This window comes from Gouania willdenowi, unplaced genomic scaffold, assembly GCF_900634775.1.
Source record: "Gouania willdenowi unplaced genomic scaffold, fGouWil2.1 scaffold_201_arrow_ctg1, whole genome shotgun sequence".
In the NCBI taxonomy this organism is placed as follows: Eukaryota; Metazoa; Chordata; class Actinopteri; order Blenniiformes; family Gobiesocidae; genus Gouania; species Gouania willdenowi.
This window is the reverse complement of record NW_021144954.1, coordinates 91,417-117,251: the sequence shown is the minus strand read 5'-3', so window position 1 is coordinate 117,251 and position 25,835 is coordinate 91,417. Positions and strand designations below refer to the sequence as shown.

The window sequence follows — 25,835 nt, the reverse complement described above, 5'->3', positions numbered from 1 at the left end:
CCTTAGAAACACTGACATCACTCACTCACACTGATCATGTGTATAGATTCAGCTGATCATAGATTGCTGTTGATTATTGTATTTCATTCCCTTCTTTTCTAAAGCATGCATGGCGCATTATACAATTGAAAATTGTTAATTTACTTATCTGTAAAACTGGTGATTTTGGAAGGAGATTAAATAATTACTGTTAAATTATAGTTGTAGTCTGACAGTTGATTTGGATTTTTATATTGGACCAGGGAGATAAATGTACTGTCACATGATCAGCGAGTCAGGTTTTAAATGAAAGACTTATTTATAGGCAACGTAAGGCAAGGTTATTTATATATCACATTTCAGCAACAGGACACACAAAAGACATCAGTAGCATCATATTAAGTGTAGGTCACTTCATTTACTACTGTGTGATGTTAGAATTTTTTTTATGAAAGTGAAGGATTGAAAAAATGACCAAACCATTATTGTGCATGATTGGCTAATATAGCATGTTGTGCAGCCAGTACAGTAAAATAGGTGGAGAGGGGCTACACTGACCTGTTGTTGTGCAGTGCTGCCATCCATGTCATTTAAACTTCTGTTGATTCTCCTGTGGAAACCATAGACTGTATATGTTAAGGTGGAAACAGATGACAGTCGATATAAAATACCGTAATTTCTGGTCTATAACCCGCTACGTTTTCCCAAGCGGCGCAGCAAATTTGTGGATTTTTCCGGTTTTCAAGCTTCATGACGCCAAAAAAAAAAAAAAAAAAAAATCGAGCTTGGTCACTTTAGACCGGGTGGACCAATGACACCGTTCACATTAGATCGTTCGCGCTCCCACTAAATCATTCTGATTAGTGTTTTTGTCACGATACACACATGCTCATCATTGCAAAGAGTCAGAGACAGCACGCTGCCCATACGGAAAAGAAATAGAAAAAACATTTACAATTGTTCACTGCCTACAATGTGAAATCTTTATATATTACATGTAATGAATGTCTTACAAGGCTTGTGTGTTTAATACTATGATTTACTCATGAAAGTGGCCACTTTTGCATTTTTCTCATTCAATGTTATTCTATGAATTAAGCATACATTATGTATTTAATTTACATGTAAAATGCATTAAAAATTGTGGGTAACACTATATTTGAAAAGGTATACATAAGGCTGACATTACACTGTCATTATTATGACACTAGTGCAGTGCCCGTCGGAAGTATGTATTCATGTGGAAGCATAAGGGGTATATTTGCGGGTGCAAAATGTGGGTGCAATTTTCCTGGTTTAATTCTATGGGTCATGTGCATGACTTCATCACTTTTATATTTTTTTGTATGGTGTATTTTTCTGTAACGTATGTTTTTTGGAGCCATGTGTATTTGTGTATCTTTCTGTTGTCTTTTTGTGCATTAATGTTTGCTTTTTTTTTTTTTTATTTAAACTTTTTTTGTAATGTATGTTTTATTGGAGTCAGGTGTATTTTTGTATAATTATTGTTTTTGTTGCCATTGTAGTGTGATTCTGGAGTCATTTTGTGTATTTTTTTGTATAAATATTTAGTTTTGTGTATTTTGAGCCATTTTCATATTTTTGTTATATTTTTCTGTAAATGTATGTTTTTTTTAAGCCGAGTACAGTGCCCGTCGGAAGTATGCATTCATGTGGGAGCATAAGGGGTATATTTGCGGGTGCAAAATGTGGGTGTTGTGGACCCATTATTATTATTATTATTATAATTACTTCAGCCACTGCTTGTTACAGAAAAACTTAACATTGACGCTAAAACATTTAGCAAATATATCTCGAGTCACTGTCAATCTTTACTTCATACAAAACTACAGTACGCCAGTTAAGTCAACTATTCATCAGCATGCATGGCTATGCTGTACAGAGAAAGTTGGTCACACCAGTGCCACCACTGGATAAGTTTGTGTAGAGCCCCGATGATAATATACAAAAAATAGTATGAGCGAAAATAGTAATAATAGTAATGGTTATAATAATAATAAAAATAGTAATAATAGCAATAACAAAGTAATATAATAAGAATCTAGTAACAATAATATGATAAAAAAAAAAAACAGAAAAAAATATTAAATGATATGGTAATATAATGATAATATAGCAATGCTAATAATACAATGAGAATACCAGTAACTATAATATAAAATATTAATAATTAAAAAGGAGTTCAAAAATATAATAATGATTAGTATAATGCCAATAACATTAATACAGTAGTACAATTATATAATAATAATAATGGCAATAACAAAATAGCAAAGAGAACCCAGTAACTGTAATACAATAATAAAAACAATAATAAACATAAAATAAAAAGGTAATAGCAACATTAATACTAATACAATGAGAATACCAGTAACTAAAAGATTTAAAACAAAGAATAATTTAAGAATAACATTAACAATGCAGTAATAGTACAATTAGATAGAGATATAATATTAATAGTGAAAGTAGTAATAGTAATGGTTATAAAAAATAGTAGCAATAACATATAATGAGAATCCAGTAACTGCAATGAAATAATAAATATTTAAATAAATAGTAACGTGTGCGATTTCCCCGGTTTAATTCTATGGGATATGAACATGATAAATGTGTTTGTGGTTGTTGTTTTTTAACTCACTTTTTTATTTTTTTGTTTGGTGTATTTTTCTGTAATGTATGTTTTTCTGAGTCAATATGTGTATCTTTCTGTTTTAGTATATTCAAATTTAAATAAATAAATACGTATGTGTTTGAGACGCTGATAACCAAACTCCATAGACATTGTAGCGACAATCAGAAAAACAACCAAACTGCGCAAAACAAAACGTAAAGCTCCAAACTACATGAGTGAGTAAGTAAATTAAAGTATTATGTACAATTCGGCTGTCTTTTTTTAAAAAACAAAAATATTTTTTTACCTTCGAACCGAGTGGTCAGAGCTTAGCTTCCATCCACAGCATGACACAGAATCCGCAGTTTTCCAGATGGAGAATTGAACAGGTTGAGGTCAATATCGACTCTAGTGAAACAGCGCGTTATTGAACAACAGCTATATGATTTAAACAATGGGAAACGTGTCTGCAGAAGACTCACCGGTGGCTGGCGGTTTCAAAGTATCTATTCAGAGAGCTACCGTGTTTGAGAAGCTAACAATAGCATGGCACAGGAGGAAGTGGCGTCTGCCGTGGCTCACACACACGAACATCAGTGACTAACATCAGGCCCAATAAGTGAGACTTAAGAGCTTTGCTAGTTTATCAGTACAAACACGGCTGCTCAGACGTTCCTCTCCGGTATAAAACTATCTTCTTCTCTCTCACTCGTGTTTACAGTCCGTGTCTGCTGGGCTGTGCACACGTGACTCTTGCTCGTGTGAGGAAATAGATATAGATGGTGCGCGAGCGCCCCCTCACACCCTGAGGTCAAAAGTTGAATAGGTTTCATTTCGGGGCCTTCCAGAAGTGAAATAAAATTAAAATAAACATTTGGAAATGACCAAATGACTCCAAAATAACAGACACACGCACTCGGGGTATTTGGAACCCGTCGACCGTGTTTCAGATCGAAATGGGAGATATTTGCTCCACACACACACTCACACACATCCACACAGACCTCCCTTGAATTATAGTATAGATAGATGTAGATTAAATTTGTGAAAGTGAAAGCATATAATACAGTTATTTAAGTTAGTTTTGTGTGTGGTGTTATTGATTTGAAAAATGATAATTACAACATTTCAAAAATACATTTTAATCAGTTTATTTTTTTGATCATGAATTATTAGACATTTCAGAGGACTCCATTTTAATTCCAGGTGACCCACATATATAATCCTAACCCTAACAAAAGCACATAGTCTTTTTCAGGGATTGATTACTTATTTTTGGATGGCTCCCTTATTTCTAAAGTAGAAACATTTGAAAATTATCCGCTTGTTATTTCAGATCATGTACCACTTAGTGTTGATATTGAAATGCAAAGTCAGCCCTCTTTTTTTTCACGCTGGAGGTTTAACCCTTTATTGATATCAGATGGGACATTTAAAAATTTCATTGAATCAATATCACCAGTACTTTACCTTCCTTATACACAGCTAATTTCACCCCATTGATTAACCAAATTAAAGCAGACTTTCAGAGGTGGGGCTCCTTGCCCTTATCTCTTTTGGGTCGGATGAACACAGTTAAAATGAACGTTTTACCCCGGTTTCAATGTAATCCAGTGTTTTTGCCCAGAAAATGTATTATGAACCTCCACCATCTTATATTATGTTTTTTGTGGGAAGGCAAGAACCCCAGAGTGAGGAAATGTCTATTACAAAAGATGACATTTAGTGGTGGGCTTGCTTTACCTAATTTCCTGTATTGTGAGTGAATGTGTGTGAGTGTCTCTGTGTTGTGTATAAATAGTTGACTGATTATGATACAAAAGACATAACTTGTTGTAATGAGTGACATGTGTGTTTTTGTTTGAAAATACTGTACAATGGAACACTGGTGATTGAAATGTTGTTATATTGTTATATCTCCTAATAAACAAATTAATTAAAATATATTGCACTTCTTGTAGTGTTGACCTTCGTCTGCATGTGCAGTCAAAGTAAAAAAAGAATACACTACTTCTGACCATGTGTAGTTTTCTTTTTCATATACACAATTTAATTTAGGTGATACAAACTATAACTGTCTAAATTGCAAAATACTTTGTCAAAGATGACCAGTATCTAAGCTATAAAAACTTGTTAAAAAAGAAAAGACATAGATCAGCCATTATTAAATTGTATTTAATGATAACAATGTTCCCATTGATAGTAAAAAGACCTTTTATATGGAATTGTAAACATCAAAGATTGAGGAAAGCTCTTCTTAATATTAATACTGGGCCACAAATATCAGGTCAATGCTGTATTAGAAACACTTTTACTTGGAACCGTCTTCCCCCGTTTGGGTCACCATGGAGTCTCATGTGGACAATAAGATTTCTTTACCTTAAAGATATATTGTCCTGTATGGATTTGGAAAACATTAGATACACAGTTATAGGATCTGAAGACAATTTTTATAAATTATGTTGCCCTTTCCTGGATTACTTTGAAAGACCCACAACTTTATGTCTTTGTCCTTTTTGTTTTGTTTGGCAGCTGGTTACCAGTGATTTTCTGTTTAATGTTTATGGGGTAAAATCAAAGAAAATGTCAAATTCAACATATGTTTATTGTACATTGATACATTCTTAAAAAAATAGACTCTTACTGTACATTTATACATTGTTAATAAAAAAAATAATCATGAGGGGACCGTGCCTCTGGTGGAGGAGGCACCCCTAGTTGGTTTGTCCAGGGGTGGGGGTTCTGTCACGGGTCCGGTAGCTGTGCTGAGGCTGTGGAATGCTATGAACCATTCCTGACAGCTTCTTTTAGGGTTCCCAAGCTGGAGCAGCTGGATTTAACGCCTGGAGAAGGAAAAGGTTGAAGTTGAGTTCAAACACAGAAACACCAACAGTTTAAGAACAAGTGAGGGGGGGCTTTCTGCTCCCTGGGTTACCTGGCACTTCCTGTTGGGGACGGTGAGGGGGGAGGAATGTGTGCTCCCCTCATCAGATGAATCCGAGTGATTGAAAAATGTCATCTCATTCTGATCAGTGGAAAATGTGGCAATTGAGAAATCAAAATTCTGCTCTCCGTACCTGTGCAACAATAACACACACACACACAAACATGTCAGTTCAATGACAAACCATTTGAGTTTGATTTTAATAATAAACACGACCAATGGCTGAACAGTATGACCCCAGACACACATATCTGACATGAACATACCAATATCTGACCCCTCCCACATATCAGATTAAATGTTAAAATGGCCAGCCCCCCATTTTACAAGAAAAATACCTTGGAAATGTTTGATATGGTCCCAAAACATGAGGGTTTAGTCTGTGTCATTTAGCTGTTTCCATTTGGACTCACCCTCAAGTTTTGCACAAAATCCCACCCAGCCATGTGTTTACGTAGAGTGAGTTTATGATCGAGATTGTGTATGTAACACTCGCTATTTATGGAAGAAAAATTGTATGTATATGTGTGATATTGTCCCAAAACATGCATGTGAAGCATTTTCATGTCATATTGGGACCAGATTTTAAATAAAGAGAAAAAACTAAAAAGGTTTGGATTAAATTTTATGATTCAGAACATGAATTCCACGATCATAGATAATCAGAGGCCCTAATGTATATTATTTTTCTTTGATTATCAATTAATATTGTACTTTGTAAACCAGACTTCAAATGGGGGTGGGGCTAAACATAAGCTTGGTCTGACCAGAGTGTATACTGTTTATGCTCTGACTGACCAATAAACCAATAAACCAAACCTAGGAATAGAAAGTCTAAAAACAGAGTGAAGAATAATTGTGTGTTTTTGTTCCTCACCTGCCACAAACCTCTCCTGGATCCACCCACAGAGTGATTTCCCAGGGCAGCCCCAGGTCACCGTAGTGAACCCCACTTTCCCTGCAGGCACGCAGCAGCTCTGGGTCATATTTGTGGAACGCGTTCACTCTGATGCACCTGAAAAACACACAAGGATCAGCGCTTTTAGCTGCTGAGGCTGACCAGAGGACAGCTAGGGTCACTCCATGTCATTTCAACACATTGTCAGGACATCACATGCACTTTGGTCTTAAAGAATTCTGAAATGTTTACCAATTGTTCCTTAATTATTCAATTGTCACACTGTTAATGACATGGAATGACCCACAAACCATGGGTGTCCCACTGAGCGTACCTGTACGCCTGGCCTTTGCTGGGCCTTTCAGGGACCCAGTGTCCCTCAAACTTCTCCTGCAGCGCCACTGTTAGCCTCTCAGCAAACAAATCCATTTTCTCCACCTCCACCTTATTCTTTAATTTCACCAGCCTTTTCAGGAAGGAAACCACCGCTGCAATCTCGCTCTTCATCCTCTATAAGTAAAATAATAAAAACTTATATGATGATATACATGAAACAAATAAAACCAAACTTAGTCTGAAAAAGTCAATAGATAGAAAACCAGAATCCTGACAAAAATCTCAACCTTATAATAAAATCCAAAATATTTTTGTTTGCTTACATGTAAAATAAAGTAAAATAAAATAAAACTTACTATGAATATCACAAACTGAACAGTCAATCAAATCAATATCAAAAGGTTGATGTAAGAAATTATTACATTGATATTATTTAACATTTCTTTAGTCTTTGGAGTGATCAGCAAACACACACATCTTCTTTCATATCTTTCAGGTGAGATACATTTAACAATATCACTTAATTTCAAAGGAAGAGAAATAAAGTAGAATCCAATGCTTGCCTATTGAATTTATTTGTTATCCATAAAAAAATAATTAGAAATAGTAAAAAAACGTGGCTAAGTTTAATTATCTACACTTATGAATATAAAATTATGCCAACATTAAAACTGACTCACACAAAAATTATTTACTTACTTCTTTTCTTTTAAAACCAAACTTCATCTGACAAAACTCAAGTAATTCAATCAAAAATAAATAAATTAAAAAAAAAAATCCATATTGCTGTAAAATCTCACACATTGCTCACGGGGAGCCTCTGGTGGTCGAGATGTAAAATGCATATTTAAAATATTACACTTACTTTATTTGTTTGTGTTCGTCTTTAGTTATTCACTCTGATGGGGAGGATAAAACATGTAGTTTATCACCAGACTTTGTCTTAGAACTACTTCAGAAGCTGCTTTCATCTGCTGATAAGTTGTGCTTTGTGACAGTTGATAACCATGGCAACCAGAGCAGAATCTGCGCATGCTCAGATGGCTCTAGCTGTGGTAGACACGTGTGTTGTCTGTCGTCTCCATCCGTGCCTGCTTCATACAGTCTACTTAAATATTCCCTGCTAGGTGAGCTGAAAATATTCACGGTGTAACACTGACTGTTCTGCAATTGACTGTCATAGAATATACGTTTGAATGTCTTGTTAAGTTGTATTTTCTGATGGAATGTTACTAGCATGCTAATCGCTATTTAAGCTAATCGCTAGTTAGCTGCAGTGCTCAGTCGCTTCAGAAATGATGGTAATTTCTTTTTGTACATAAACAGCTATATGATTTAGTTTTGCTGGTCAGTATTTAAAAAAAAAAAAAAAAAAAACTGTTTAAGGACATATGTTTTTTTTTTTTTCTTGAAAGAATTTTTGTGAAACAAGATTGGTTATTTAATTTTTTTTACATATCATAGGCTGAGAAAGAGACTCTATAAGCACAAGCTTATTGGATTTAATCAATAATTTCTTATTGAGTTTTTTTTATTTCGCTGGGTACATATGTACGATGGAGCATTGTCAGTAAAAATCTGTTTTCCAAATTAATATTTTTTTAAATCCGTTTTTTGAATTAATATTTTCTTTCAAATGCGTTTTCTGAATTAATATTTTTTTAATCCATTTTCCAAATTATTTTTTTTTTCAAATTCGTTTTCCGAATAATATAATTTTTTAAATCCGTTTTCCAAATTAATATTTTTTTCTTAAACCGTTTTCCGATTTTTTTTCTTTTTTTTAAATCTTTTTTCCGAATTAATATTTTTTTTATATCCGTTTTCCAACTTAATTTTTTTTTTTTAAATCCGTTTTCCGAATTAATATATTTATTTAAATCCGTTTTCTGAATAATTCTTTTTTTTTCCTGTGGAGATTATCTCTTAAATTTTTTAACACAGAAACTTGTTCCGGGTCAGAGTTCATCACAATGGCGTCATCTACAGTGCTGGATATTCAATCTTTTAATTTTTACTTTTCGAGTTAAAATATAAAGATATTAAGGATTTGCAGTCGGCACAACTTTCTCATTAGTGACGGACAGGTAAAGAGGATCCTTTAGTTCTAGAGGACACAGTCATCATAAAGCATAGCTTGGAGTCCTGGTTGAATTCATTAGCAACAATACTATGTGCAACTTATTTTTTTTTTATCCGTTTACTGAATTATTATTATTATTATTTCTTTTAGATCCGTTTACCGAAATTCATTTATTTTGTCGTTCTCAGTCGTGACTTTTGGTTGACAATCAGCTGTTTGGAACGTTGCCTATTTAAATATAAATGAACAAATCAAATAATATCAACTCTGTAGTCATGAGTTCCAAACAGCTGATTTTCCAACCAAAATGTGCTCCTCCTTTCGCTCTACCTAATGCTGTCTGATGGTATGGACAATGACTGATTTACCCACCTTACTACATTTTTACCACCTTATTGGACTAAAGCACAAGGACATTTTAGCTTTTCTTCAAGTGGATGGATATAATGTGAGTTTGTTGAGTCTTTGTAGACGCCTTTAGAGTTTAGGATTGTTTAGGCGAACAGCCAAAACGTACCTGCTTAATGTCGCTTTGTTTCTACAGGGAGAATTGGATTCCTACGGGATGCTTCATGGATTTAGGTTTATGCACTTAAAACGCATACAGTCAGGGTTGGTGGTGTCCCAGAAAACAGTGAGATACCTTCTTGGAATACTAGATCCGGATGGGGTTGAGCTGAGGTCACGCCATCGTCTCAGGAGACGTGTATATACAAACCCAGGGCCAAATTTCTTCTGGCATGTGGATTCTTATGACAAACTTAAACCATATGGAATATGCATCATATGGATTCCCTGTCGATGGATTCCCTCGTATGGTTTTCTGGTTACATACGTTTTCAACCAATAGCAATCCCAAAGTTGTAGCGGGATACTTCATAAATGACGTTACAAAGACTAGGCACTGCTGTAAGAATACGATCAGACATGGGCACAGAGAACTGTGTACTCGAAGAACTACAAAGGTTTCTGAGAAGCAACCATGAAGACAACTTTTCCGATGCCTGTTACATCACTGGATCTAGTAACCACAATCAAAGGATTGAGCAGTGGTGGGGATTTCTAAGGAAACACCATGCACAATACTGGATGGACATTTTTCATGACTTGAAGAACCAGGATCTATTCTTAGGAGACTTCCTCGACTAGAATCTCCTGCAGTTCACGTGTATGGAAATAATAGAGGTAAATCTCCATGATTACCAATTTTATTGAAGTCTTAGTTTGTTATTTAAGATGGGCTGTATGCACGCGAGTGTCACGTAACTTTGGAGTGAATTCTCAGGAGGTCAAAAATTCATACGAGTTATTTTCTTCCATTTCAGTAATCCCACGGTCACTTAGCGGAACAAATCAAAACCGGGCTGGGGGCGGGGCAAATAACCCGGCTCTTTAAACCCAAATAATAAAGCTCATGATAAAATCATTTTACAACATACATATGCCGGGGTTTACAAGCTTCGACACCACAGAGAGCGACTATGTCATTTTGCAGTCCATCAAACGGACATGAAGTATAACAAAACAAGAGAACAACAAGATCATTAGGCGCCATGGTTACTAATAATAAAACAACACAAATTCAAAGCAGTTCAGCACTACGGACAGCGACCGCTTTATTTTGACACCCACTTAAACCATTTCAACTCAGAGCCTGTATCTGTAGCTATAAAGTTTAGTAAAACTGTCACAGCGGCCCACATGTTCACAAACACTATTTCAATATGAAGTACTTTAGACCTACTCACCACTATTTGAAGGGCATACGATGAGCCTTGTGCTCCTCCAACTGTCAAGTTTTGGATTTCAAAATAAGGGAAATTTTCTAGCGCCCACTACGAGCCGTCCCACCCCCTCAAACAAGCTCCAGTATCCCTTATATTTTAAGATATGTGTACAATAAATCTAAAATACCCACTTGTCAACCACTTACTAAATACAATTATGTAGGTCGACCTTTAACCCCATTGAAATGCTGTGAACATTCCTACTAGGGCTGGGTGATATGGACCAAAACTCATATCTCAATATATTTTCTGAAAATGGAGACATGATATAAATCTTGATAATTTTATCAAATAAAGTCTGACCAGAAAAACAATTCTGGGTTAAATTTGCTGATGCAAAATGCCACACAGGGACATTTATTAACAAACAGCTGATCAATATGTGCACTCATTAATCCATCTAACTGAGCTTTACATGTTGTTCTGACAAGTAAAAGCAGGGACTCCTAAAACTAGTATTTTGTTTCATATGATATATGAAATATTATAGTTTTCTATATCGCCAAAAATAGAAAACTCGATAAATCTTGAATCTCGATATATCGCCCAGCTCTAATTCCTAAATTATAAAACAGCCTGAATTAAAACATACATGTGTATATGAAGCACATGTGTTTATTTAATGAACTTACAGTTTATATATAAGTCAACACGTTGCATTATTACTGTTAATTTCACATTGCAAGTCTTTAAGTTCGACATTAACATTTTATTTTATTACATATTTTCTTTTAATTTCTCATGCTCAGTCATGTGGTTCTCTGGTATTCACTAATGACTTATTAGACACATTTGTTGCAGACTTTACATTCTTTAACACTTTTTTAAAGCAGTGTATATTTGTGGTGCTTGTAATTGGCTGATTTTTCATGGTGACTTACGTGTTCCTTCCGCTGTGGTAGACGTTAAAATCATAGTTATTAATCTAACAGAAGGTGTAACTGTGTCCCATCCTGCTGCTCTTTAGGAAGATAAACTCTGTCACATTTTACAACGTATTTACACCAGTTCTTTGTTTTTTTTTTGCCGGCACTCAGGCCATTTCAGGAGGCAGTTATCATGAGGCTAGTGACGGCGTTCAGTTTAGTAAGACATCTTATTATTATTATTACATTAAAATACGGGATATTTACGGGAAAATACTAATACAGGAAGATGGCGAGAAAGAGGGGTAAAATACGAGAGTTTCTCGTGTAAAACGGGATACTTGACAGGTATGGTCCCACTGTGCTCCTCAACTGGTTTTTTTTAAATGAGTTTTAACTTGGAGAATGAGCTGGTCAACCTATAGACTCATTTCACTGTGGACAAACATGAGACACGTGACTGACGTGCACGCGCATACTCGGTGCAGAAATGATCTAATATTAAAACCCAGTGTATTTACGCCTGTCTGTCACTGCGGACAAGCCAGCCTCCACTCTGAAATCCTCGGTCAACCTCGCCACCAGCCAATTTCCTGTGCCTGTTTATTGACGACAGTACATTAATGCAGTCCAAGGACGGACTTCAAAATAAAAGCACCGACCTATGAACACGCTACAAGTCAGACGTGCTGCGACTTGGTTGAAAAGAAAACCTCTAACCACATCGGATCTTTGTGGAGTAGTTTGGACATGGCTGTGTTATTAATTATTTGAACGTAAATGAATTAATTGATTATTTAGTTAATTAATTTGACCGTCCCAATTCAGATCACATTGAAGCATTAGAAGATGGAGGCCATGACATTTTATCTGTGTGAATATATAGTCCAACATAAAAATGAACACAATGGGTAAGGTACTTCTAGCAAGTTCTGATATGTAATTTCTAACTAAATAAACTAAATAAAAATATTTGTTATTACAGTCTAATTCCACTTCAGGGTTGTAGTACAAGACCCCATAGTGTGACCCATTAAATTCCAAGATCTCTCTCTACCAGCACAGATGACATTGTGCCAGGATGGAAGCCATGTCAAAAGATATGATCAAACTGGATAAATGTGAGGACTTGGAGTCCAGATCCAGGCACAAGAAAAAAAAAGCAAAGTTTCAATTTGTTTGTTGACTCTCTCTCTCTCTCTCTTTCTCTCTGAGTGGGTGGGGTGAGTGGTGGTGTGTGGGAGTGTGTGAAGCTTTGAGTGGAAGCAACCTATCTTTCTACTTTCTTTATATACTGTGTAATTTTATGTTTAGGTACTAACGGATTGTTTGTAAAGTTAAGGGTTCGTGTTTTTTAGTTTTTTTTTTTTTTTGGTTTGTGTTGGTGCCGACCAGCACTCGCCGCTCGGCGTGGTGTGTGGGTTCTGTGTTGGGACAGATAATGGGGTCGAGTGTGGAGTTTACCGGTCTAACAAGGAAGCACGGTGTAAAGGTTGCCGGTGCTTCCCGATACTCGGTAGATGAATGTGCCCAGGCTGTTGCTGAGGTGGTCGGACCTCAGAGTGTAAAATCTGCAGCAAGAATGAATGGAGCAGTTGTGCTGTTTGTTGACAGCGTGGAAAAGGCAAATGCGGTGGTGGAGAACGGAGTTGTCATTAATGATATGTTTGTTGCCGTATCTTCTCTGTTCCTGCCGGCAAAAGGAGTGACTTTGTCTAACGTTCCGCCTTTCATAAGTGATGATTTTTTTGTGAGAGAGTTGTCACGACATGGGAAAATAGTCTTTCCTATAAAAAAGCTGTCGTCAGGATACAAAGCACCACAGTTGAGTCATGTAGTGTCACACAGACGCAAAGTGTACATGATTTTGAATAAAATAAATGGGGATCTCAGTCTTGTGTTAAGTTTGAGAGTGGATAATTTTGATTACGTTATTTATGTTACGTCTGAAAATATGAAGTGTCTCCACTGCAAGAAGGAGGGGCATCTGGTCAGGGCGTGTCCAGATATTGGTGGGGACGGCAGGTCAGCTGATAAACAGACAGGTGGGCGAGAAAGGGGGGGTGAGGAGAACACCCAAGGGCTTACGGGTGAGGAGGCGCAGGGACAGGGCAGACAGGTAGATGAAGAAAGTGAACGTACTGAGGAGGAGAGGAGGACAGGTGGGCAAGAGCAGAATGATGGGAATAAAGGAAAGGTAGGTGAAGTATTAGAGATTGGAGAACAGATAAATGAACAGATACAGAGTGGGACCGAGGCAGGTAAACGGGTGCAGAGGGAAAACAGGCAGGTAAATGAGCGTAGAGAAGTTGATGAAGAAGAGTTAAAAACAGTTAAAAATAAGAAAACACAGAAGTGTGTTGATGAGAGGCAGGGAGAGAAACAGATCCAGGGTGGACAAGAGAATGGTGTAGATGGTAAACAAACAAGTGAACAGGTACAGAATGGTGCGGATATGAGTGAGCAGACACTGAGTAGAGGAGCTGAAGAACAGGCTGAGGAGATGATAGAAACAGAGGCCACAGTGTCTCTAGAGGGGAGCGCTGATACTGCAGAGGAGGGGATGCAGGAAGAAGGCTCTACTCCTCGCACCTCTTGTTTTAAAAGAAAAACAAAAAATAATTACTTTGTTTTCCAGGAAACGAGTAAAACAAGTAAGAAAGCAAAAATAAAATCAGGAAGGGAACAGAAAGAATCTGAAGGGTCGGAGCTCAGTGCTGATGAAGTTTCTTCTCAGGTAACTGATAGTGAGACAACTGACTGCCGGTTTTCTCAAAGACAAAGAAGACTACAGTAGTGAAAAAATAAGACTTTTTTTGCAGAAAACAAAAAACATGTGTGGAGTAAAAATTGAAAATTACTTCCCTGATAAAAGTTTTTCTTGAAACAGTCAGAGATCTGATAAGAAGTCTATGGAAAGGCTGTTTTACTGACCAAGAGCTGTTTCGACTGAGAAAACATGTTTCCAAACTTAGAATGGAGGTAATTAAGGGTGATGATGATGATGATGATGATGATGATGATGAAGAAGAGGGGAGAGCTATGTAGGTCTCCCTTCAAGATAAATGTGCTAGGAACTTCTTTTCTCTTCATATCTCTCTTTATGAGTCAATTTAGGGTTGGTACTTTAAATCTTAATGGGGCAAGGGATGCTAAAAAGAGAGCCATGTTGTATGAGAGCATGAAATTGAAAAAAACAGATATCATGTTTTTACAGGAGACACACAGTGACACCTGAAATGAAGTAGACTGGAGGAGGGAGTGGGGTGGACACATTGCACTGAGCCATGGGAGCAGCAGCAGTGGAGGCGTCGCTGTGCTGTTCTCTGACAGATGTGCGCCCATATCCTTCACTGTGACTGAGGTGATCACTGGCAGGCTGTTGGTAGTTCACTCTATTTTTGAGCAGTGTGAGCTTTTTTTGGTAAACGTCTATGCTCCTGCCAATGGTCCAAACAGACTGTTGTTCTTGAGTGAGATTATTTCATTATTAAACAGTGTTACTCAAGACACTTTTTTTTATTTTAGGAGGTGATTTTAATTGTACTGCTGAGGACTCTATAGATAGGAATCATATTGAGCCACATCCTGCTTCTAAAAGACTTTTGAACCAGGTCGTTGAAAATCATGAGCTTGTAGACGTGTGGAGATCTTTTCATAACGAGAAACAATACACATGGAGTCATAGCAGAGATGGTTTTATTTCTTTAGCCAGACTTGATCGGTTTTATACCTTCAAGTATCAGATGAATGTGTTTAAAGATAGTTTCATTGTACCTGCCCCCTTTACTGACCACTCCCTTGTTTTTTGTAATGTTTTTATTAACAATTTTAAAACCAAAAGTGCTGCATGGTACTTCAACACGTCTTTGTTGCTTGATAAAAATTTTGTAGAGAGTTTTAGATATTTATGGAAAGATTTTAGGACAACATGTTCAGATTTTAAGTCTTATAAACAGTGGTGAGATTGTGGTAAGGCCGAAATTTGAACGTTCTGTCAGCAGTACACTCTCAATGCCACACGGGACATCACAAGATCCATGAAAGCGCTAGAGGCTGAAATTGTGGAACTCCAATCTCTGCTAGAGTCCACAGGAAAACAAGGACATATTGAAGTCCTAAAAGCAAAAAAGTCAGCTCTTCCAGACCTACTAGGAACCAGAGCCCAAGGAGCTCTGGTCAGATCCAGGTTTCAGAGTGCAACTCATATGGATGCTCCGTCCAAATTTTTCTTTGGGCTGGAAAAAAAAATGGGCAGAGCAGGCACATCCATGTTCTGAGATCAGCAGCGGGACTGGAGCTAACGGAAGATAGAGTCATCAGGAGAGGAGCTGTGCAGTTCTTTTCCGAACTGTACACAACAGAACACTCAGAAGGTAATGAGTCTGTTTACTCCTTCTGTGACAGTTTGCCTTGTGTCTCTGAGGAGTCCAACCTTTGTTTGGGAGAACCTCTACACCTCCAGGAACTGACTGCAGCTCTGCAGGCTATGGAGGGAGGAAAAAGCCCTGGTATTGATGGCCTTCCTGTGGATTTCTACAAGACTTTCTGGAAGGAGCTGGGTAAAGATCTGTTGACTGTGATATATGAAAGCCTGTCAGAAGGTAGACTCCCCCTTAGTTGCAGGAGAGCAGTGATTGCTTTGACAATGTGTCATTAATTCGGGATGTTTTGGACGTCTCTACACAGCAAATCCAGCATGCCCAAATTAACACTGTCAGATTTGAGTTCAACACTTTTAAAGTGTCTATATGGGTCCACCCCAGAGAGTGTTAATTTAACTCTTTTTGGAGAGTTGGTACCTTAACTCTAATTAAGTGTCAAATACTAAATCTGTCTGGAGTTAATAATTTAACACTAACTCAGTGTTGGAGTCTAAATATTAACTCTCCAAGAGTTTTTTTTTCCTTTTAACTACATAATAGTTATTTGTAAATAATACTAAAAAAGGTATACATTTTGTTTTTTTCTTTTAGAATTTCCTTGGGAAATAAACATTTAAGAGGCAATGATTTTCTGAAATACATTTATTTCAAAACATGCATCACAATTATAAAACAATTTCTAAAACATGTAACAATGTGGAACAATGTACATGCTCTCACTTTCATTAGAATATTGCTTATCAAAGGGTCTGTTATATGTGAGCTGGTCAATGCAAATAACAGCATTTTCATTATTTTTATTTTTTCAATACATTATGCATGGAAGTGTTCATCAGGATAAGTCCACCCTCTGTGAAAAGTTGAGACTGAAAGCTGAATTTCTCCATAACTGAAAGAAATTAAGAGAATTAAAATGTCTATTAAAACCACAAATTCAAGTTGTTCACTCACAGGTAATTAGTCTATACCAATTTAAATTTCACATAAATACAAACCTCTTGAAGAAACTGGAGGAAATGGAAGCATTCATCACTTTGGAACTTTAATGTACTTCTGCACTCCCCCATATTCCACCTTTGCATCTCCTGCGTGGAGATTAAAAAATAGAACCATTATGAACCAGAAGTTGTGTAAGCCCAAGGATTTTACAAGACAATTGTAGATATTATTGTCCATCTTTAAAGGCAATTTTATACTCAAAAGTAAGTAAGTAAATAACATTTATTTATATAATGTTTTTCGCAGATAAAAATCACAAAGTGTTTAACAATAACAGAGAACAGAACTTGTTTGTTAAAATTGTGCTCTCTTAATCAACGCACACAGACAATAGTTAGTGCCGAAATATAAACAAAACCATAACCTTTTTTATTTTTACCTAAACCGTGTGCACAAAGATCTGAAGAGATCTAAATGTTAACGTAGAACCCAAAGTCGTGGCATAACTGTATGTCAACCTTTCACGATCTGAAAATTGCTTTAGGTGTACATTAGTCCCTCGCTGTTTCACAGATTTTTTTACAGTGCAATTTTGGATGCATTTTTTTACAGTGTATGAACGCGCATTGTGTTCTGTGTCCTGATTGGCTAATGCTGCGTTTACCCACCAGCAACACATCCATCTCAGTGAGTTTCACTGTCTGCTGTAGTGAGGAGCTGTGCTCCTTTTTCTCCTCTCATAAACCACCAGTGAAAAAAGCCGGTGTGATTAGCGGCTAATGCTATGCTAGCTCAGTGTTACAGAGAGAACTTTTACCTGCTTTTACCACCTCCTCGCTGATTCTCCTCCACACCTAATCCTTCGTAGTCCGGTCCCGGTTATAAACGCCGTGTCATAAAGCTCCAGGTGGTCACACACAGCTTCTACTCCATGGTTGAATGGGTGAACAGACCAGTGTCTGTGTTGATGTGACGTCATCGTCAACAAAGACTCTGAATGCGTTCTGCATCAGTGTCTGATCACTAACAGTGTGACTCTGAAGTGCTGTATGTTTGAAAACAGGTTTATGTTTTAAAATCTACAAAGTTTTTAACTGAGTGTTTAAACAAGAGAGAAATGTGGTTTTACGGCCTTAAAATATGTATAAAAATATAAAAAAAATAAAGCTGACTATTTCTCCTGTTGCGGGTTATTTTTAGAACGTAACCCCCGCGATAAACGAGGGACTACTGTATTTAAATTAGCCAAAAATGTGAACGTTCACCTGCACGGTTTTTTAAAACTATAGTTTTGCCCGCAAACAATGAACTTCGGTGTGCTAAACCAGATATCACCAAGCTCCTGTACTCCTTCTGGCTTTTGTCTTGCAGGTCCGTGGGATCCTCAGTGTGGAGTTACAGAGACTCAGCGGCTCTGTCTCCACCCTTTTCTCTGCACACACCCAACACAGCATAACGTGGATGGCTGTTCATCATAGGAATGGGATCCACACAAGGTTCCTGCTGCTTAACAGAAGGTTTTCCTTGCCGCCATGATGAATTCATGTTGGGTGTGGGATACATATGTATGTGTATATACGTATATATGCATATGTGTGTATCCATAAAATGAAGAGTCCGTCCTTAAGACTGCTCTACTGTAAAGTGCCTTGAGATACCATTGGTTATGATTTGGCGCTATACAAATAAAGATTGATTGATTGATTGAATGTGGCTAATGCCTGTCACACAGGTTGGTGTCAGCCCAAAATAATAATGACAAATAAAAACATCTCAGATTAAAATGACTTACCAAGCGTGGAAAACACCTCAGTCATGTGGAAAGCAAATTGTTCTGAATGTTCGCTTCGGTCGCTTCGGTGAGAACCTGTGATGCTGGGGGCGGAGTCAGTGAATTTACTCTTTTAGTGTTATAGACACTGTGGGAGTTTAGAGTTAAAAAGTCAAGAGTTATTGTTTCCATTGTAACACCTTCAGATTTGATATAGAAACACTCTGTTTTAACACTCGATTTTAACTACTAATATTATACACCCCAGAGTTACATAAAAATAATGTGACTCTATTAGAGTAAAATTAATTCTGCTTTTGTACAAAGTCTACCAACACCAAAAATTTAACACTTTTGAATTTGCTGTGTTGTTTATTGGGCATAGAACTTGGTCTCATTTCTTTGGATCAAGAAAAAGCTTTTGATCGAGTTGAGCACCTCTACCTCTGGAATTCTCTGGAGGCTTTTGGCCTCGACCCTGGTTTCAAAGCTATGGTGAAAGTGTTGTACCAGGACATTGAGAATGTACTGAAAATTAATGGAGGATTAAGTGCGCCATTTAGTATTCAAAGAGGAATAAGGCAGGGGTGCGCTCTTTCAGGCATGTTATACACCATCTCTATTGAACCCTTGCTCTGTAAGTTGCGCTCCTCAATTCAGGGGCTGGTGCTACCGAACTGTCAGAGAGCTTTTGTTGTTTCAGCCTATGCTGATGACATTATTTTAATGATAAAAACTCAAAATGAAATTATTAAACTTGAAAAAATAGTGCAGGAATTCAGCAAAGTGTTACCTGCAAAAGTTAACTGGGCAAAGAGTGAGGGCCTGGCACTTGGGTTTAGATCCACTCACATGCCTAAACTACCAGCAGGATTAACTTGGAGGAGGAACGGTTTTAAATATCTTGGAGTGTTTCTAGGGGATGAGGCCACCATACAGAAAAACTGGGAGGGGGTGGTAGAAAAGGTGAAGGGGAGGTTAGAGAAATGGAGATGGTTGTTACCACAAATGTCATACAGAGGAAGGGTCTTAATTATAAATAATCTGGTCTCCTGTTGTCTCTGGCACAAGGTAGCATGTTTAGAGCCCCCTGCTGGTCTCCTTCAGCAATTACAGGCTATTATGTTGGATTTTTTTTTATGACAATCTTCATTGGGTACCACAGTGTGTGCTGTTCCTACCAAGAGATGAAGGTGGGCAAGGTCTGGTGCATCTTGCCAGTAGGGTTGCTGCCTTCAGACTCCAATTCCTTTAGAAATTCCTCAATGGCCCAACTGATGTTGTCTGGAGATCAGTGGCCAGTATGATTTTTAAAACTGTGAATGGACTTGGTCTGGACTCTTCCCTGTTTCTTATGAAAACTGACTGTTTTAATCTGTCCACCCTGTCTGCTTTTTATCAGAGTATTTTTAAAACCTGGACACTGTTTTCATCAAGGAGACTGGAGCGCACACTGTCCTTACACTGGCTGCTGGAGGAGCCTCCGATTCATGAAGCCCGCCTGGATGTCCAAGAGATATCATTACCAGGGTTGTCCCATGCTCTGACATCTACAGGTCTTACCACTCTGAGAAAGCTTGTTGATGTGGCAGGGCCTGATCTGAACAGGTGTGCGTCTGTAACAGCTGCTCTTGGTCTTCGCTCTGCACGCTTTGTGGACAGAGCCCTCAGACTTTGGAAGGCTCGACTCACTGAGGAAGAAAAAGAGATGCTTCACGACTACTGCAGCAGAGTGGAGCTCCCTGATGATGGTGATCCTTTTCCTGAGCTGGGCCTCTCATTGGGTTCTGGCAGTGGGAAAATGGAGGTACTGGTTTTTCATACTGCTACAGGAAAGCATTTATATTTTTTGTGTGAATGGACTGAACAGGAACGAACTGTGAAGCAGGGTGGACACAAAATGGAGACAATGGCTGAAGTTGGGTACCCATATAAAACCAGTATGGAAGGTTTTATATAAAGACCCTCTAACAAAGAGATCAGGAGACCTGCAGTGGAGACTTCTACATGGAGCTGTAGCTGTAAATTCTTTGGTGTCTCGCATTAATCCACAGGTTTCCTTTTTTTTTTTTTTTTTTTTTTTTTATTTATTTATTTATTTATTTTTTTTTTACCTTGTCTGCACATGCTGTCGAAGGTTAACACTACAAGAAGTGCAATCTTTTGACAGCAATGCATATTTTATTATTGCAATTAAATAAATTTATTTATTTCATTGCATAATTGTGACCGTCACCAGCCCTCCCTAGGGAAGGGTAAGAAATACTTTATTAAAGGGAGGATGTAAAAAAGAGAGGGCAGTGTTACACCAAGGTGAGGGGTTGGAGGGGGGTGGGGAAGTTAACAGGGAAGAGGGATACAAGATAGGATATGGAATGGGTGGGGAATAGTTTTAAGTGATGCGATGTGAAATTGTGGTTGTGTATATTGTGTTTATTGTTGTGTTGTCAAGCCAGTTTGGTGACCAGTGTGCGGTTTAGGAATAATGGTGGTGGCTGTGAACAGAGGAAGAGGTGAGTGGAAATTCCATAAAACAGGTATTTGGGAACAACGTGTCTAAGGTTGAGCCCAGTATGAGTGTTATCCCACAGCCCAAGGCCAGTGCATCCATGACAAATGTATTTCCAAGTACCGCCACTGCAAAACCCAAGAGCCGCCCCCGGGCCCGAAGAAGCAGTCAGGCCAGCAGCAAGAGCAGGCAGCCTAAGGGCCCCCGGCGACCACCCCACGGCCAAGCAGTCCCCCGAACGCCCCCAAGATCCCAAGCCGAGAGGCAGCCATCGCCCCCCCATACACACCCGAGAAAGCCCCAAGGAGCCAAGGACCCAGCGCACCACGCCACCGATCCCACCCCCAACCCCCAGACCCCCCACCCCATCGACCCCCCCCACCCCCCCACCCCACCCCCGCGCCCAACCCCCCGAGGGGAGGGCCCAGAGAACTCCCTGCCCGAGGCCCCAGCGGAGGAGCCGAAGCCCACGCCCAGCAGACGACCAGAACCGCGCCGAACAGGCAGCCAGTGGGCACCCGCCGGCGAGCCCAGAGCCAGCAGGGGCCCGACCCCAGGCCAGAAGGACCCGGAACGGATGCAGCACCAGGAGCAGGCGAGGCAGGCCGCCCCGGGCCCGCACACCGCGGGGCCCGCCCCCAAGGCCACCAGGAGACGAAACAAGCACCCAGCCACACCCAAGGGGAGGAAGCACCCCCGCGCCCCACCAGGCCGACACCGCCCGGAAAGACCCCGCAAGGAGAGACCCCAGCAAAGCCCCCCCGAGACCCACCGCCACGCCCGACCGCACCATCCTGATGTATTTTTACTCTAAGCAGTGGCCCAGCCACCAACAGAGGAGCCAGGCCCCCACCGGAGAGGCCCAAATATGTGAACCAACCCACCACCCTGTTATGGTGCCTCTCCATTCCCCAATGGAGAGGCACTTCCCTATCCCCTGTGTGAATGTGTGTTTAGTGAATGTATGGGGTGTAATTAAAAGAAGGGGGAAGGAGGGGAGCGGTGCTCCCCATCCTGCCTCTGTGGATATATGTGTATGTGGTGTAATAGGCCGGAGGGTGTAGGTGAGTACACCCTCCGGGGGGTGGCATGTTGAAGTGCGATTAAAATTGGAGGGATTAGTATGGTAACTAGAGGTGGGAGTGCCGCCCCCACGCCACTACATAGTGACACAGGTGGCGGCCCCCTCCACCCCCAGTCCCACCATCCAGCCCCCCAAGGGTTGGGTATGGGTGTGTGGTGCATTATGTGAGTGAGCCAGACCAGCTGGGAGTGAGGTGAAGTGTACATGTAGGAGGCCTGTCTGGTGCGAGCCGGGCCCGTCCGCATGGCGGGCCACGCGAGAGGGTAGATGGTGCAGACGGGCAAGCGGCACTGCGGGCCCCGGAGCAGCAAAGCCGGAGACCCCCCCCACGGCACCCCCCCAGACCGCGACGGCCCCGCGGAGCACGGCGGCACCCCCCAACCCCGGGCGCAGCCAGGCACCAACCCCATCCCCCGGTGCCCCAGGGGGCGACCCCCGCCGCACGCCGGCCCAGAGCGACGCCCCCCCGCCGCCAAGGAGGGCGGCCGAGCAGGGGGAGGCCCGTGCCCGCACCAGGGCCAGCACAGGCCCACCCGGCGCAACGATATAACACTCTCCACCGGGAGGCGGCCCCGGCCCCCCCGACGAAAGAGGACACCATCTACCGCCAAGCAGGGCCACCCCGCCAGCCACGGACCGGCAAGCCCGAGTACCGAAGCACCCCCAGCCCGGTACCGCCATCCCACACCAACGGCGCCAGTAGAGCCCCCCCCCCCCACGGAGGCGATCCCCGACGACCCACGCACCGGCACGAGACACCCCCCCGACGCCAGCACACCCCGGACGACAGCGGGCCCCAGGCCACCAGCCCCGCCCCGCCCAAGGCTGCGCAGCGCCGCCACGCAGACGACATGAAGTTTTTCAGCAGAGCCTCTGGGTCGTCGTTGGGGGTTTCTGGAATACCTGAGAATATTACGTTGTCTCGCATACTGCGAGATTGGATATCCAGGACTGTCTCTTTAAGAAGCCTGTTTTCATTTTTCAGCTCTTTTACCTCCGTGGTCACAGCAGATAAAGCCAAATGGATATCTTGATTGACTTTCTGTAAGTCCTGAATTTGTTGGTATGCAAATTCCAGGCTGGTTTTCATTTCCTGAAAATCTTGGTGCAGCAAGTCGACCACACCCAGCCTCTTATTGATGGATTTTAGGACCTCGGTGTGGGATTCTGCCTCCAGATCTGACGTGTCTGTTGATGTCGATTCATTTTTTCGGCGTTTAGCGGACTTACCTGATGTGCTCGCGGCTTTCGGTCCGGATTCCATTACGTACTCGGCGTAATATCGGTCGATGAAGTCTTCGAGGTCCTCCACTCTGGCTGGTGAGAGGGCGCGTGGTCGGCTCTCGTTTGTGGCGTGGATTTAACGGTAAGAAGTGTTAATATTTACAAATAAACAAAGTTGGTATGCTAGTCAAGGCAGCTAGCCGCCATGTTGAATTTTCACAGACTGTCACGTGACTCTCAGAACATCTCGCGTCTCCTTACCTCTCCTTACTTCCTTCTCTCCACAGGTTTCCAATTAATGGTTTTACTGTAAGTCCGTTGAAAATATTGTACACTGTTTTTTGGAGTGCGACAGACTGACAGAACTGTTCAAACTTTTAAAAAATGTTTTCATTGGTTTCAAAGAAGTGTGGTCACAAACTATTTTTATACTTGGGGCAGGTTACAGGAAAGAAGAGGCAGTAAAATGGAAACTTTTAAACTTCATAAAATGACAGGCTAAGCTTGTGATCTACTTAAGCAGAAAAAATAAGTTCAAGAACAGTAAAGAGGTGAAGGACCTTTTTGTGTCCATGGTGAGAGCCAGAGTGTGGGTGGACTTTAGGTTCTATAATGCAATGGAGAATCTTGAGGAGTTTATAAGCTTATGGTGCTATGAAGAGAATATCTGTTCTGTGGTAGACAAGGAACTAATTTTCAGCCAATTATTTTAATGTGGGTTAAAATGATGCAAAAGTTTTGAATCATGTTGCAGAAAAATGAATTGTGATTTGGTTTCATAAAGTGTTTTCTTAAAATCTCTCTCTCTCTCTCTCTTTCATTTTATTTTAAGTTTATTTCTTTTATTACATTTTTTATTTATTCACTTGCTTTAATTGCTACTATCCTGATATTAGTATATTGACATACTCTGCGGAGCTCCTTTGTTTTGTTCGGTTATAGTTCGTATTACAGTCGGGAGTATTGTTTTGGATTGATCCATTTAGGAGTTTGCACTGCCGTTTCTGTCGTTTGGGGATGGAGACGCCTGCTGTGTGGGAGGGTGTGTGTCCTAAAATTTTGTGGTCATTTTTGGTTCGTCGTTTTGCTTTTATTTGTTTGTGTGTGTGAATGTATGTGTTCCTTTTTGGGGGAGAGATGTCAGGCTACCATGTCTTATTTCTTATTCTTTTAAAGTGTAATGCCAATAACTAGTACTCCAAGTCCAAGTCAGAACCTGACCAATATTGGTGGCATTCGATTCTTGACTTGGAATGTAAAATGATTAAATAGCCCTGTTAAAGGTTCTAAAATACTTCAACATTTGAAACGCCTTAAGATTGATGTAATTTTTCTCCAGGAGACTCATCTACGGGACAGGGATCATGTTAGGCTCAGGTGTCCATGGATGGGACCTGTGTTTCACTTCACATTCAATTCCAAAGCCAGAGGGATGGTGATCCTAATTAATAAGAGAGTGCAGTTCACGTCATCAAAGGTAAAAGCTGACAAACAGTAGAGATTTTTAATTGTTATTGGTACTTTGTGTAATAAACCTGTGTTATTAGTTACTGTATATGCTCCTAATTTTGATAATCCAAGTTTCACTGACACATTATTGGGCAGCCTCCCCTCCCTCGATTCACATCTTCTAATTTTTGTGATCTGAACTGTGTTGTTGAGCCTATGTTAGGTCACTCGAACCCTAAGACTATGACCCAGTCTTCTATGGCTAAATCCATTTCAAATTTCATGTTACAGAATGGATTTGTGGATCCTTGGAGGTTTTATAATCCTAACACAAAAGCATATTCATTTTACTCACGGGTAAACCAGTCTTTTTCAAGGATTGATAACTTATTTTTGGATGGCTCCCTTATTTCTAAAGTAGAAACATCTGAATATTATCCGATTGTTATTTCAGATCATGCACCACTTAGTGTTGATATTAAAATGCAAAGCCAGCCCTCTTTTTCTTCACCCTGGAGGTTTAACCCTTTATTGATATCAGATGGGACATTTAAAGATTTCATTGAATCAAAAATTGATGAATATATACTAGTGTTGTGGTGGTCAAGACCGGTTTTGGTCTCGAGACCAAATTTTAAAAGTCTTGGTCTCGTCTCGGACTATGAAGCATTTTGACTCGGTCTTGTCTCGGACTCGGGATTTTCCGTCAAGACCGTTCGAGACCAGCACTAATTCCTGCTATTTTTAAACTTTTTTATAATGTGATAATAACACGGAGAAGAACGGGATAAAACAATCCTTTATTCATGATTTAATCCACCCCGTATAATGACCACAACCTTCCTTAATGTGACTGAGTGACGTGTGTGACACACTCATACGTGTGTGGCTACGGTGTCAGTTTGGACCGCGGAGCGCAAGGGAGATATGAACTAATCACCGGTAAAAA

The 25,835-nt window shown here is 40.0% G+C and overlaps 2 protein-coding genes across 8 annotated transcripts; one reads left to right on the top strand and one right to left on the bottom strand.

Moving 5' to 3' along the window:
- Window positions 1-5,197: 5,197 nt before the first annotated feature.
- Window positions 5,198-7,692, bottom strand: LOC114458891 (protein BTG3-like). 2 transcript variants are annotated; one of them, XM_028441280.1, is made up of 5 exons: window positions 7,655-7,692; window positions 6,788-6,961; window positions 6,433-6,570; window positions 5,547-5,688; window positions 5,198-5,454 (listed from the first exon to the last, which is right to left on the bottom strand). In XM_028441280.1, exons 2-5 carry the CDS (start codon window positions 6,958-6,960, stop codon window positions 5,419-5,421), a joined length of 489 nt encoding a protein of 162 aa, XP_028297081.1. In that variant the 5' UTR covers window position 6,961; window positions 7,655-7,692; the 3' UTR covers window positions 5,198-5,418. The 2 variants fall into 2 exon arrangements, with proteins under 2 accessions (XP_028297081.1, XP_028297080.1); XM_028441279.1 differs by lacking the exon at window positions 7,655-7,692 and adding an exon at window positions 7,489-7,529 and having other exon boundaries at window positions 6,788-6,963.
- Window positions 7,693-7,701: 9 nt separating this feature from the next.
- On the top strand, window positions 7,702-25,428 carry LOC114458888 (uncharacterized). 6 transcript variants are annotated; one of them, XM_028441275.1, is made up of 6 exons: window positions 7,702-7,916; window positions 9,417-10,057; window positions 15,933-16,087; window positions 20,023-20,176; window positions 20,283-20,427; window positions 24,777-25,428. In XM_028441275.1, exons 3-6 carry the CDS (start codon window positions 16,043-16,045, stop codon window positions 24,874-24,876), a joined length of 444 nt encoding a protein of 147 aa, XP_028297076.1. In that variant the 5' UTR covers window positions 7,702-7,916; window positions 9,417-10,057; window positions 15,933-16,042; the 3' UTR covers window positions 24,877-25,428. The 6 variants fall into 6 exon arrangements, with proteins under 6 accessions (XP_028297076.1, XP_028297075.1, XP_028297072.1 ...); XM_028441274.1 differs by having other exon boundaries at window positions 20,246-20,427; XM_028441271.1 differs by having other exon boundaries at window positions 15,952-16,087; window positions 20,023-20,427.
- The last annotated feature ends 407 nt before the right edge of the window (window positions 25,429-25,835 follow it).

What these genes read in the sequence shown, in the direction of transcription:
- LOC114458891 (XM_028441279.1), bottom strand. Translation starts at nt 7,515, where the DNA reads ATGAAGTTTGGTTTTAAAAGAAAAGAA. An exon ending in TTGGTTTTAAAAGAAAAGAA is followed by an intron (nt 6,964 to 7,488) that starts GTAAGTAAATAA and finishes TTTTACTTATAG; the next exon opens with AGGATGAAGAGCGAGATTGC. An exon ending in CCAGGAGAGGTTTGTGGCAG is followed by an intron (nt 5,689 to 6,432) that starts GTGAGGAACAAA and finishes ATTGTTGCACAG; the next exon opens with GTACGGAGAGCAGAATTTTG.
- LOC114458888 (XM_028441272.1), top strand. Translation starts at nt 16,043, where the DNA reads ATGGCCTTCCTGTGGATTTCTACAAGACTTTCTGGAAGGAGCTGG. An exon ending in GACTTTCTGGAAGGAGCTGG is followed by an intron (nt 16,088 to 20,022) that starts GTAAAGATCTGT and finishes GCTTTTTATCAG; the next exon opens with AGTATTTTTAAAACCTGGAC. An exon ending in CTGGCAGTGGGAAAATGGAG is followed by an intron (nt 20,428 to 24,776) that starts GTACTGGTTTTT and finishes ATTTTTCTCCAG; the next exon opens with GAGACTCATCTACGGGACAG.